This window comes from Equus przewalskii, chromosome 32 (genome assembly GCF_037783145.1).
Source record: "Equus przewalskii isolate Varuska chromosome 32, EquPr2, whole genome shotgun sequence".
NCBI lineage: Eukaryota > Metazoa > Chordata > Mammalia > Perissodactyla > Equidae > Equus > Equus przewalskii.
Window position 1 is genome coordinate 14,914,317 of NC_091862.1, and position 12,404 is coordinate 14,926,720.

The window sequence follows — 12,404 nt, forward strand, 5'->3', positions numbered from 1 at the left end:
TTTTTTCCTGGTGGTTTTATGATTCAGATATCTGTGTTTTTGTTTGCTCTTTGGTGAGGAAGATTGGCCCTGAGCTAACGTTTGTTGCCAATCTTTCTCTTTTTTCTTCCTCCTCAAAGCCTCAGTGTGTAGTTGTGTGTCCTTCTAGTTCTTCTATGTGGGATGCTGCCTCAGCATGGTGTGATGAGTGGTGTGTAGGTCCATGCCTGGGATCTGAACCGGTGAACCCCAGGCTGCCGAAACAGAGTGCCCGAACTTAACCAGTACACCGCCAGGCTGGCCCCAGATACCTGTTTTATCTTGAGGCTGCTTTGGGGGTAGGGGGAATTGCCAACACATTGTGCAAAAAACAGCAATGTGATTGTGGGTTATAGTGGTGGGAAGGAGATAAAAGGAGACTTCAGCAGGTCTTTTTGGAGACACAGATTTTGAAAATCTGGAATGGTAACAGGAATGAGTAGGAGGCACTATAAATGTGGATGTTTGAGGACAGGCTTGGAGGAGAGAATGAGAATGAATGCCGTGTGAAATAGTGAGGAGGCTCTTCTTGCTTGTACAGGGGAACAGGGCAACAAAAGACATAACGAGGTCAGTCTAGTTGTGGAGAAGCCTTTAAAACAGAGAAAATAATGTGAATTTTGTACTTTTGGCAGTCAAGTACCAAAAAATGATTATAAAGTAGAAGAAAATAATTTACTGGGCGAAAACCATTTGGATGTATAACAGGATCAGTTTGTAAATTCATTACAATCCCATAAAAAAGTCCCAGCAAATTCTTTGGTGGAGATTGACAAGCTAATTCTAAAGTATTTTGCAAGTGTGTAAAAAAATATACTTGAAAATGGAAAGGGTCAAGAATAGCCGACACAACCTTGAAGAAGATGAATGAAGTTGAAGGATGTATCCTACCACAGAGTGAGACTTCTAAAGCTATGGTAATTGTGACAGTGTGGTATCTGCACAGGCAGCCAAGTGGGTCAACGGGACAGAATTAGGAGCCAGGAGCACACTCACACCTGCACAAACACTTGACTTGTGTCACAAATTATACTGCAAAACAATGGATGAAAAATCATCATTTCAATAAATAATGCAGGGTCAACTGGATATCCATTTGAAAAAAAGAGAATTTTGAGCCCTACCTAAACTGGACACAAAAACTAACTTCAGGTGGCTTGTGGATCTAAACATGAAGGTAGAAAAAAGTCTTAAAACAGTGCTTCTCAAACTATCTGTGGTGAATAACCTCTTTTTTTTAAAAAAAAAAATTCTGACCGATCACAGATCAATATTTTAGTGAAATAAAACAAACTCTCGCTTGGGTATCATGTCAATGTCAAGTTGCTATAAAAGTTTCTTAACACTTACTCACGATATCTTTATCTTGTCATGCACTAGTGACAAATATTTTGCAGACTGACACCATTTCATGGACCACACTTCAAATAGCATTCTTCTAGAAGACAATATGTGAGAATATATTCATGATCTTGGGGTAGACAAAGATTTCTTAAATAGGACACCAAAAGTCTTAACTTTTTTTTTTTTTTCAAAGATTGGCACCTCAGCTAACATCTGTTGCCAATCTTCTTCCTTTTTTTTTTCTTCTCCCCAAAGCCCCCCAGTACATAGTTGCTATATTCTAGTTGCAGGTCCTTCTAGTTCTGCTATGTGGGACGCTGCCTCAGCATGGCCTGATGAGCAGTGCTAGGTCTACACCCAGGATCCGAACTGGCAAAACCCTGGGCTGCTGAAGTGGAGCCTGCACTTATCCACTTGGCCACAGGGCCAACCCCCTAATTTTTCCTTTTTTTTTTTTTTTTGAGGAAGATTATCCCTTAGCTATCTACTGCCAATCCTCCTCTTTTTTTTTGTTGAGGAAGACTGGCCCTAAGCTAACATCTATGCCCAACTTCCTCTACTTTATACGTGGGACACCTACCACAGCATGGCTTGCCAAGCCGTGCCATGTCCGCACCCGGGATCTGAACTGGCGAACCCTGGGCTGCCGAGAAGTGGAACCTGCGAACTTAACCACTGTGGCTCCAGGCCGGCTCCTTTTTTTTTTTTTTAGGAAGATTAGCCCTGAGCTAACTGCTGCCAATCCTCATCTTTTTGCTGAGGAAGACTGGCCCTGAGCTCACATCCATGCCCATCTTCCTCTACTTTATATGTGGGACGCCTACCACAGCATGGCGTGCCAAGTGCTGCCATGTCTACACCCGGGATCCACACCAGCAAACCCCGGGCCACTGAAGCAGAACGTGTGCACTTAACCGCTGCACCACCCGGCCAGCCCCCCTTATTTTTCTAATAAAGGAAAATATTGACATGTTAGACTACAATAAAGTTAAGAACTTCTGTTTATCAAAGGTCACCACTAAGGAGGTGTACAGCCACATCACAAAAAGGGAGTAGATATTTGCATACAGAGAACCAAAAGAAGGCCCTCCCGTCCAGAATATATAAACAACTTCCCACATCAATAAGAGAAGGACAGACTCTAGTAGAAAATGGGCAAGCGATTTTTAGCAGGCAGTCAAATAAAAGCGATCCAGATAACCAACAAGCATAGGAAAAGTGCTCCATTTCATTAGCCATCAGAAAATGCAAATTAAAACTGCAATGAGATACCCCTGAGAACTCACTGGAAAGGCTTCAAAAGAAAGGATCTACAAACCAGGTGACAGTGGAATACGGTACAATGATGACAATGATCATCTCTTTCTACATGTAACAACGTGAGTGACTTTCACAGTCATGAGAGAAAGTGAAAGAAGCCAGACACAAACAGTACAGCAGGTATGATCCCATTTAAAGAGCTCAAAAACGGACCAAAGTGATCCACAACGTTTACAGGTCAACCCTGTGGTGACCTTTGGGAAGGCAGGAGGTGGTAACATGGAGGCAGGCAAGGGGGCCTGTGGAGTCCTGGGAACGTTCTGTTTCTTGATCTGGGTGGCAGGAGCATGGATGTATACTGTTTGTGAAAATTCATACAGCTGTGCACTTAGAGTCTGTGCACTTTTCTAGATCTATGTAATTTCAGTGTAATAGTTTATTTAAAAAATGAATTGGACATGGTGACACTTGATATTAGGGAAAGAGGAAGGTTTTTTGTTGTTTTGTATTTTAAATATTTATTGAAAGCCCGGTCTGAGGAGACACTGGGCTCACAGTGAAGCCTACAATCCTGTGGAAGAGGTGGGAAGTATGCAAGTCGGGGGGTACAGAGGAAACTATGAAATATTAGTGAATATAAAGCCTATATTTTTTTACTCAAAGTTGTGATTGTCCCTCCTCCGGTGGGGTCTGTTTCTTTCTTTTTTTTTTTTAATGAGTAAGATTGTCCCTGAGCTAACGTCTCTGCCAATCTTCCTCTATTTTATGTGGGATGCTGCCACAGCATGCCTTGACAAGCAGTGCTAGGTCTGTGCCCAGGATCCGAACCCACAAACCCTGGGCCGCTGAAGTGGAGAGCACGAACTTAACCACTACACCACCGGGCTACCCCTGGCCTGTTTCTCTAACACGTCATTCAAATCCTAAATGAGAATTTCTCCTGTCAAGATTATGGCTAAAGAGCAAGTCATAAAATACGAAAAATGAGAAATAAAAACCATGTGTAATTATGAGAGATGTTAAGCAGGAAAACAGCATATTATTGAGAGAGAATAATAGAGATTGCTTTTTAGTTTGGGTGGTCAGGAAAGGTCTCCTAGGTGTGACAATTAACCTAAGACTAGAAGGATGAAGAGAATGAATCACACACAGAATGGGAAGAAGAGCTCGTGGAACAGCATGTATAAAGGCCCTGAGGCCGGAAACAGACAATAAGCCACTAAGTATTTTAAAGCAGGGGAGTGAGAGGATCTGATTTACCTTTTTAAAAGCTGGCGAAGAGTGAACTGGAAAGATAAGAGTGTAAGCAGGTGGGCCAGCCATTCGACCATTAGAACAATTCAGATGAGAGAGTTGGCTCTGACTTGGGGGTGGCAGAGGGCGTATACAAGATATATTTTGGAGGTAAAAGTAATTGGATTTGGTGTTGGATTGGATTTGGTGAATGAAAGGGAGAAGGTGTAAATAATGACTCATAAATCTGGAGCTCAAGCATAAAGAGATGGGTGTTCCCTTTACTGAGAGGAGAAAGACACAGGAGGAAGCAGGCTTTGTACATAATGAGATGGAGATGCCCAAGAAATAGGTAAGTTGAATATAGAAGCCTGGAACTTAGGACCGTGCGCGGGTTAGGGGTATAAGCCTTTGGACATGTTCAGCTTTAGAAAGCATTTAAAGCCTTGGGGATGGATGACATCACCTTGGATAGACTGTGAAGAGAGAAAAGAGGGCCTGCAAATTAGCCCTGAGAAACTTCCAGTTTTAGAGTTGGGAAGAGAAGGAGAAAAAGGAGGAGAGGGTGACCACAGAGAAACAGGCCACAGATCTTTCTTGTCTTCTATAATGTGAGTTTTGGATTAAAATGCCGCGCTGTCTCAGACTTGGGGAAATGTGGAGTGGGAAAAATCATGTTGAGGAAGAGAGTGATGAAATTTTATTTTCAACGTAGAATTGTAGACTCCGGCATAAAGGAACACACCCCGTTCAGATTACAGATGAGCCTGTTGACAACCAGAAAGATTAATCAACGTGCTCAAATTCAGTTAAGTTGGCGACACAAATGGGTTTAAAGTCAGAAGTTTCCTGACGTTCAGTCTGGTACTTTCATTATGAAACGTAGGTTCGTAGACCTCCCGTTTGCTGGCTAACGGACTTCGAAGTGAAATATCTTCTCCAGTCTCAGTCGGTATGAAACTAGGCTGGTGACAGGATCCTCAGTCCAAAAAAGTGCGTACATGAGTGTGATGCCACAGTCTTTCCCACAGGCCTTGATGGATGAGATTCTCATGCTTCAAGAGGAAATCACTGAGCTCCAGTCGTCGCTCGCAGAGGAGCTGGTGTCCGCATCCCCGGAGTGTGACCCTGCGGAACAGCTGGCCTTGCAGTCCACGCTCACCGTCTTAGCGGAGCGCATGTCCACCATCAAGATGAAAGCATCAGGGAAGCGACAGCTTTTGGAGGTAGCAAGTAACTCTGAAGGTGCCCCTCCCGTCCAAATTCACTCTTAAGGTTGTGTTGACGAGTATGCGGGTTACTTACATGATCTGCGTTCTTATTGTTTCCCACTCATAAGAAGCTGGTGTTGTGTCTCCAGGAGGGTCATGTGAATAGAGCACTGAGTCAGTGTGTAGCCGTGAATGTGTCTTTTCACCCCTTTCTGACTCATTTCAGCGTGAAAAATTGAGAATGTGGAAAGCAAATACTTGGTAGACAAGAGCCTTGTGAAGAATAGTTTTAGGTTTGCATAATGGTTTGCTATGTTTGAATAAGAGCCTTTTATGAATAGTGGTCCTAATACTGTGAAGAATGAATCCTTAGTCAGTGGTAGCCAACGCAAGTAGGTTAATTCATGGAAATACTCTTGCGATTCTGGTTTTCATGTTACTTAACTGTAATATTATTTAATAGAGAGATTTTGGTAACAACATATGTGGTAAAAATAAGCTGTTTTCCTTTTGTTGTTGTTGTCTTCGTATTCCTGGCCCTAAACATGTATGATGTCCATATTGTTGCTCCCGTAATTTGGTTAGTCTGGAGACCCTGTCAAGACCTTTAGAGCGTCTGTCTAGCAGCTTCTCTGGCACATAATCAGTTCTCATTACATTTCTTATTATATGAACTTAATGAGATTTTATTTAGCTGTTGATTATACCATAATTGAATTAATCAAGACTATTGTTGGATGTGTGGGTTCTTTCTAGTTGTACCTATTAGATTATTCAAGTCATATATTCATATATTTCTTGTTTTAGAGAAATTTAAAATCAGTGTGTCTGCTCTAGTTAATCTCTAAACTATTTAATAACAATTTCGATTTAAAAATAACAATAATAAATTATTAAGAAAATTTTTTTAAATAAGGTATTTAGAGTACCTTATCTTCAGAATTAACTTTTTAATGCAGTAATATGGTCCCTAATCACTCTATGAAACCCTTGTAGAATTTCAAAATGAAGTGATTGGCTGGATTTTTTTAATATCAATTATGTGCTATCATTGACAAAACCCAGAGATCTAACTAAAAAATTTGAATTTCTGCCTTCACTCAAGAAACTGGTCACACTGGGCCCCCCCTTCCTGGGGGGGGGGGGGGTCCATTGCCTGAAACTGCATGGTGCTGCCCCTTAGATGGATCATGGGATCTTCAGGTTTCCACGGTCCCTACCACTCCCTACAGTTTCCCAGTCATTGAGATCAAGTTTCTCGTCATTTACTAACTGTTGTATGCCATTATTTTTTTCTAAAACTTGATCAATTTCCATCATTCACATTACCTTCCTGGTCCTGTAGGTATATTATTTAAGAATACTTAAACTCTAGGTGCATTTAAAATCATTGAAGGAGCTTTTAAAAAATACTAATCTTGAGACTCACCTCCAGAAATTCTGATTTACTGCTCTGGGATGTGGCCTAAGCATAGGTATTGTTTTAAAGTTCCACAGGTGATTCCGATGTGTAGCCAGGGCTGAGGACTATTGCTTTATGTGTTGAATCCTGATTATTTCACCTTGGGGTGATCTGTGTTATGTTCTACTTAATTCATTAGGAGAAGTTAAATGATCAGCTGGAGGAACAGAGACAGGAACAGGCCCTGCAGAGGTATCGTTGTGAAGCTGACGAGCTGGACCACTGGCTCTTGAGCACTAAGGCCACCCTGGACATTGCACTGGGTACGCCCAAGGAGCCCATGGACATGGAGGCCCAGCTGGTGGACTGCCAGGTAAAAAGATGGTCTAAAGGAATATGCCAAAGTTACAAAGCACATTTTGTGTGTGTGTGAGGAAGATTAGCCCTGAGCTAACATCTGCCAGCAATCCTCCTCTTTTTGCTGAGGAAGACTGGCCCTGAGCTAACATCTGTGCCCATCTTCCTCCACTTTATATGTGGGACGCCTACCACAGCATGGCTTGCCAAGTGGTGCCATGTCCACACCCGGGATCCAATGGGCAAACCGCGGGCTGCCAAAGTGGAACGTGGGAACTTTGCTGCACCAGCAGGCTGGCCCCCAAAGCACATTTTTTAACGATAGAAAATATAATGGTAAAAAGGGTTGGTTTGGATATATGATTTTTCACATCCCATATGCTTTATATATTTAGAGAGTAGAAAAACAATACCTTATAAAAGCTTAAATGAAATCCAAACTTAGAGTTAGTCTTTTTGAGAGATTTTACTGATAGTATCTACTCTTTAGAAAATCTTCAGCTTCCTGAAGGATAGTTTTTAAAGACTAGACACCAAAACACTTACGGTATCTATATTTGGTGGCCCACGAGGAATAGAAACCCCATGGGAAGAATTAGTACTGGTAGAACAGCCTGTGGATAAACCCAGCCAGGTGCCCAGATGATCTCCTGTAATTTGGGTTCTAATTCTGATATATTATTTGGAAAACTTGGAAAAACTGTCAGTTATAGGCAGACAGACTGGAGTAGAGAATTTCTTCCTCTGATGTGAGGTCTCTAGGAATTAATTAATGTAAGGGGTAATGGCCTTAAGCTTTTTATTACAATATTATTTCCTTACCTCTTTATTATAGAAAATTTCCAACACACATGTAAGTATAGAGACTAGACAATGAACTCCCATGTACCAATCATCAAATTTCAGTGATTATCAACATATTTGATTTTACATGTGGCTGAAGTGTGTCTTACCAGCTCTTTCATTTAGCTAACTAGGAAGCCTCCAGAAAACCCTACCTAATCTGCAAGGTTAGATATCAATATGCACAACTTCATATTTCTCCCATTTAGAATCATAGGAAATATACCAAAACCATTAATTAATGAACACTAACTTTTTTCTTAATATGTAAAATGCCATTTTGGTCATTCTTTTTATGATTTGAGATTGGTTGTAATATTGATCACTATAATTTAGATTGTTAAATTCTTTGGGCAACTGACCTATGTGTATTCAAAGCATTATTATTCTCTGCCTTGATGGTAGAGAATAAAGAGCTATGTGCGAGTGTTTTCTATTCTTTATTTCATCTTTTCTAAAGTTTCTTTTCTGAAAAGAGACATCTATTTTTAGCATTCCCTTCTAGCACTTGAAATTACCACATGCACTAGCATTTCCAACTTATGTTTTATCATTACACCCACCTCTCCCTTTTGGATGTCTCTATTTTTATAGTCATGCGTAAAGTCCGTAATTCAGATAACATATTTCAGAACTTTTACAAAGTATTAAAATGGTATTTTGACAATATTTTTAGAAACCGGAAGCTTATGGAATCACACAAGTACACAACAGTTCCTCAGTCAATTCGAATATAGTATTTAAGCCACTTGTATAATTGTGACTGTAGCTGTGACACAGAAGTAGGGCCACATTATGACTTTGGAGGTCCTGGGCATTTGGCTTCCATGGACCCCTTCCTCTATAAAAATACTAAAAATTATATTTTTATTTTACAATTGCTTTGGTACAAAACCTAATATAATCCAGGGTGAATTTATATTATATTCATTTTTTTCTTCTGACTAAAAAAAAAGGAAAATTAGAATTAAGACATTTTCTAGGGTCCTGAAAAAATTATGGGCCCTCAGCACCATGCCAATTGTGCCTAATGGAAAAGTCAATCCTGCACAGAATTCTATGAGTTTCTCAAAAATAATCCTCTGGAAATCACCTTTTAAGCCTTATTTCATTAAAAATTTCACTCTTCCATTTAGTTCTAGTTTTTTGGTTCAAACTTATATTCTTAAAAGTTGATGGCAGTCATTCTGGCTTTGTACTGGGAAATAAAATACCTTTTCTCATTAATAATTACTTGATTGAATATAAATTAGAAAGTGCCTTTCAGAGAGTTCAGAGTTAAATGTGAAAACAGAACAATTTCTGTAGAATAAAATGGGTGTTATTTGTTTTGCCTGATTTTGTTGTTGGTGGTGGTTTATTTGTTTGTTTGATTTAAATCTTTCCTTGAAAGAGTGGCAACTTTTGCTTCTCTGGATTTAGCCTCCATTTTGAGGAAAACCTTGCAGCATTAGACAGTTTTCACAGAAAGTGAAAGTAAAATCTTTAGAAAAAGTTTCAGAAATGTCAGGTTAAAATTACGTTATATAAAAAACAAAAAAATAAAAATCAAGAAATAAGAGCAACAATCTGGAAAAAAGAAATCAGTCCAAAGAAGTAATGTTTTAGAAGAGAGAATTCTCTTTAAATTGACAAAAAAAGGATGGATCATGTGATGTCTTTACTACTGTTAGCCATAAACATCACAATATAACACTAAAATTAGAAGATAATAATGGGATAACACTAAGGCGTGGTTTTTTTTTTTCCTCCTTATCTGTTGGCTATATAAAATGTGCTTTCCATGGGTTTTTCCAATATATTTTTCATTATGTAATATCTAATCTTAAAAAAGAAAAATTAAGCTCAGGGAATTGCAAAAGATCTGTATACTGCTCTTCAAGGCTGTGGGAAAACTAGGAAAAAAACGTGAAGGCATGTTCTTTTGGTGAAAGACTAAGAAAGTATTGTGTTTCTCTGTGAGAAACAGTCTTTGCAGAGGTTGGCAGGGTGTGTGAATTTCATTCTTGTTTCTGTGGTTCCAGAACATGCTGGTGGAAATCGAGCAGAAGGTGGTAGCCTTATCGGAGCTCTCCGTCCATAATGAAAACCTGATGTTGGAGGGCAAGGCTCACACGAAGGATGAGGCTGAGCAGCTGGCTGTGAAGCTGAGAACCCTCAAGGGGAGCCTTCTGGAGCTGCAGAGAGCGCTGCATGACAAGCAGCTCAACATCCAGGTGAGGGCTCCAGCCACTGGCAGCAATGCAATGCTGCAAAGGCTGCTGAATGTTTGTGCGTTGCTGGTCTGCTTCTTCTGAGACTGTGACATTTAAAGGAAAAGTTGGGGAATGATACATACTCACATGTAAACCTGCTTTATATAAACTATGGCATAGACTTTCAAACAGATTTTGTAAGGACTACAGTCATGACTGACATTTTGGTCAGTGATGACCACAGACATGACGGTGGTCCTGTAAATTAGTACCATACAGCCTAGGTGCGTAGTAGGCTCTACCATCTAGTTTTGTGAAAATACACTCTTTGATGTTCGCACACAGTGAAATTACCTAATGATGCCTTTCTCAGAATGTATCCCCATCATTAAGTGACACACAACTGTGTTTGAATCCATAGACCTGAAGATTGCAGGATAGGAAAAGAAAAGAAAATGCAAATAAATAGCAAAATCTAGCAAATACACTGTTTTAAAAAATATTTAAATGTGGGTCATAAATTAAGATATCCTATAACATTTTTACATTTTTCTTTTATTTCTCCTACATTCTACTTCTCAGATATAGTCAGACTTTTTTGTTTAGTGCCCACAACTTTAGACTTATCATATATTCCAGGTGAATTGAACCTTTTATTATCATGTAATGACCTTAATGTTCCCTAATATTCGTTTTATATTACTAAAGCTTTTTTGGAGTAACATTTGCCTGGTATATCATTTAGCTTTCCTTTGATTTCACCCTTTCTGTGTCCTGATGTTTTAGATGTGCTTCTTATAAAGAACATTTAACTATATTTTTTTGGTTCTAAACATTTATCTAATCAGAAAATCTCTGACTTTTAAAGGGCAAGTTTAGTCCGTTTAAATTTATTGTGATTACTGATGTGTTTGGACTTTTATTATCTTATTTTTTGTTTTCTATTTTTGTCCTGCTCTTTCTAGTCTTCCTTTTCCTTTTTAGCCTTTGTTTTTAAGTGGCTGAATTCTTTCCTTTGTTTTTTTTTTTTACCATGCATACCTAATATACTCTACATTTATATCTTAATCTCTCTCCAGATCAGTTTAAGAACCTTAGCACACTTTCACTCAGATTTCTTCCCATGCACTTTTCATACTGTTATTGTTTAGTGTTTTAATTTTGCTCATTTTTAATCTTTACAAATTAGATATTACTATTATCATCCTAAATAATAATTAAGTGACTGTTTATTGAGAAACTGCTCTGTGCCCACTGCTATTCCATGTGGTAGAGTGAAGGAGCATGGGAAAAAAACTATCTATCTGTACCTGTATATCTATGTCTATATATTCCTATCTTCAAAGGATTAGTGTTGGGGGAGACAGATAATAAATAAAATGGAAACATGTTCTTATATACTAGGTTAGAAGATGGTAAGAGCTCTAGGTGAAATGCCATAAGGCAGGTAGGTAGAGAAAGGCAGGGCTGGGTGGATTATTTGCAATTTTAAACAGGGTGGCCAAGGCAGTCTCCCTTGGGTTACGCTTGAAGGAAGGTTGCGTGAAGGAGGAGAGTTCCAGGCAAAGGGGAAAGCAAGCACAGAGGCTCCCGGTGGGATCGTCCCTGGTCCGTTCAAGGACATCAGTGTGGCTGGAGTGGAGTGAGCAAGAGGAGAGTGGTGGCAGATGAGGCCAGACAGGTAACAGGGGAACCAGGGTGCAAAGGACCTTGTAGGCATCTTATGGCCTTGGAGTTTTACTCTGGGAGAAAGGAGAAGCTGCTGGAGTATTTGGGAAAAGAGGAATGACAAGGTCAGATTTTAACCTCTCTAGGGGACCAGGGTGGAAGCTGAGACACCAGTGAGGAGGCCTACTCTAGAGGTAGAAGAGGGGAGAACTTCTCAGATTCTGGGTAATGGAGAAGTTGAAAACTATCTGAGGAACAGATCTGAGGGGAGAAAGAGTAGTTAGGTCAGTAGTTTAATTTTGAACAGGTTAAGTGTGAGATGCCTGTTAAATGTCAAGTAATTGGAAATTCAGGGGAGACACCTAGACTGGAGTCATCAGCCTCTAGATGGTTCTTAAAGGCATGAGACTTAATGAGATAACCAAAGGAGGGAGGAGAGATAAAGACCAAGGTCCTGGAACCAAGCCCTGGGACACTGCAGTGTTGAGAGTTTGCAAGATGTGGAGGAGCCCACCAAGGAGGGTGAAAAGGGGAAACTAGAGAGGTGGGAGAAAGGCTGAGATTTTGGTTCCTGGAAGCCACTTGGGGATAAAGGAGGTGAAATGAGGCTTGGGAACAAACCACTGGGTTTAGTGATGTGTAGGTCTTTCGTGACCTCGACAACGGCTGTTGAATGTGGAAGAATGGAGAGAGAGACTTCATTCTTAGATAGAAATACAACATTTTAAAGACATCAAATTCTTCCTCTACTAACGTATAAGTTTAAGTTATTCTCAACTAAAAGAGTAACTGTATACTTTTGGTATGTGACAAAATGATAACAGGTTTACCTGGAATAAAATGAATGTGAAAATAATCATAAAATTCTGAAAA

General features: G+C 39.7%; 1 protein-coding gene and 1 long non-coding RNA gene across 3 annotated transcripts in view; one reads left to right on the forward strand and one right to left on the reverse strand.

Annotated features, from left to right (window-relative positions):
- The window catches only part of SYNE1 (spectrin repeat containing nuclear envelope protein 1), a 443,793-nt gene that overhangs the window by 292,979 nt on the left and 138,410 nt on the right, over window positions 1-12,404 (forward strand). For both annotated transcript variants that reach the window (XM_070603011.1, XM_070603013.1), the window contains 3 exons: window positions 4,887-5,081; window positions 6,668-6,841; window positions 9,693-9,884. In XM_070603011.1, the coding sequence (XP_070459112.1) occupies window positions 4,887-5,081; window positions 6,668-6,841; window positions 9,693-9,884 (561 nt within the window). The remainder of the gene's footprint in view (window positions 1-4,886; window positions 5,082-6,667; window positions 6,842-9,692; window positions 9,885-12,404) is intronic.
- LOC139080779 (uncharacterized) overlaps window positions 1-12,404 on the reverse strand; it is a 28,978-nt gene that overhangs the window by 3,183 nt on the left and 13,391 nt on the right. The gene's annotated exons all lie outside the window — the stretch shown is intronic.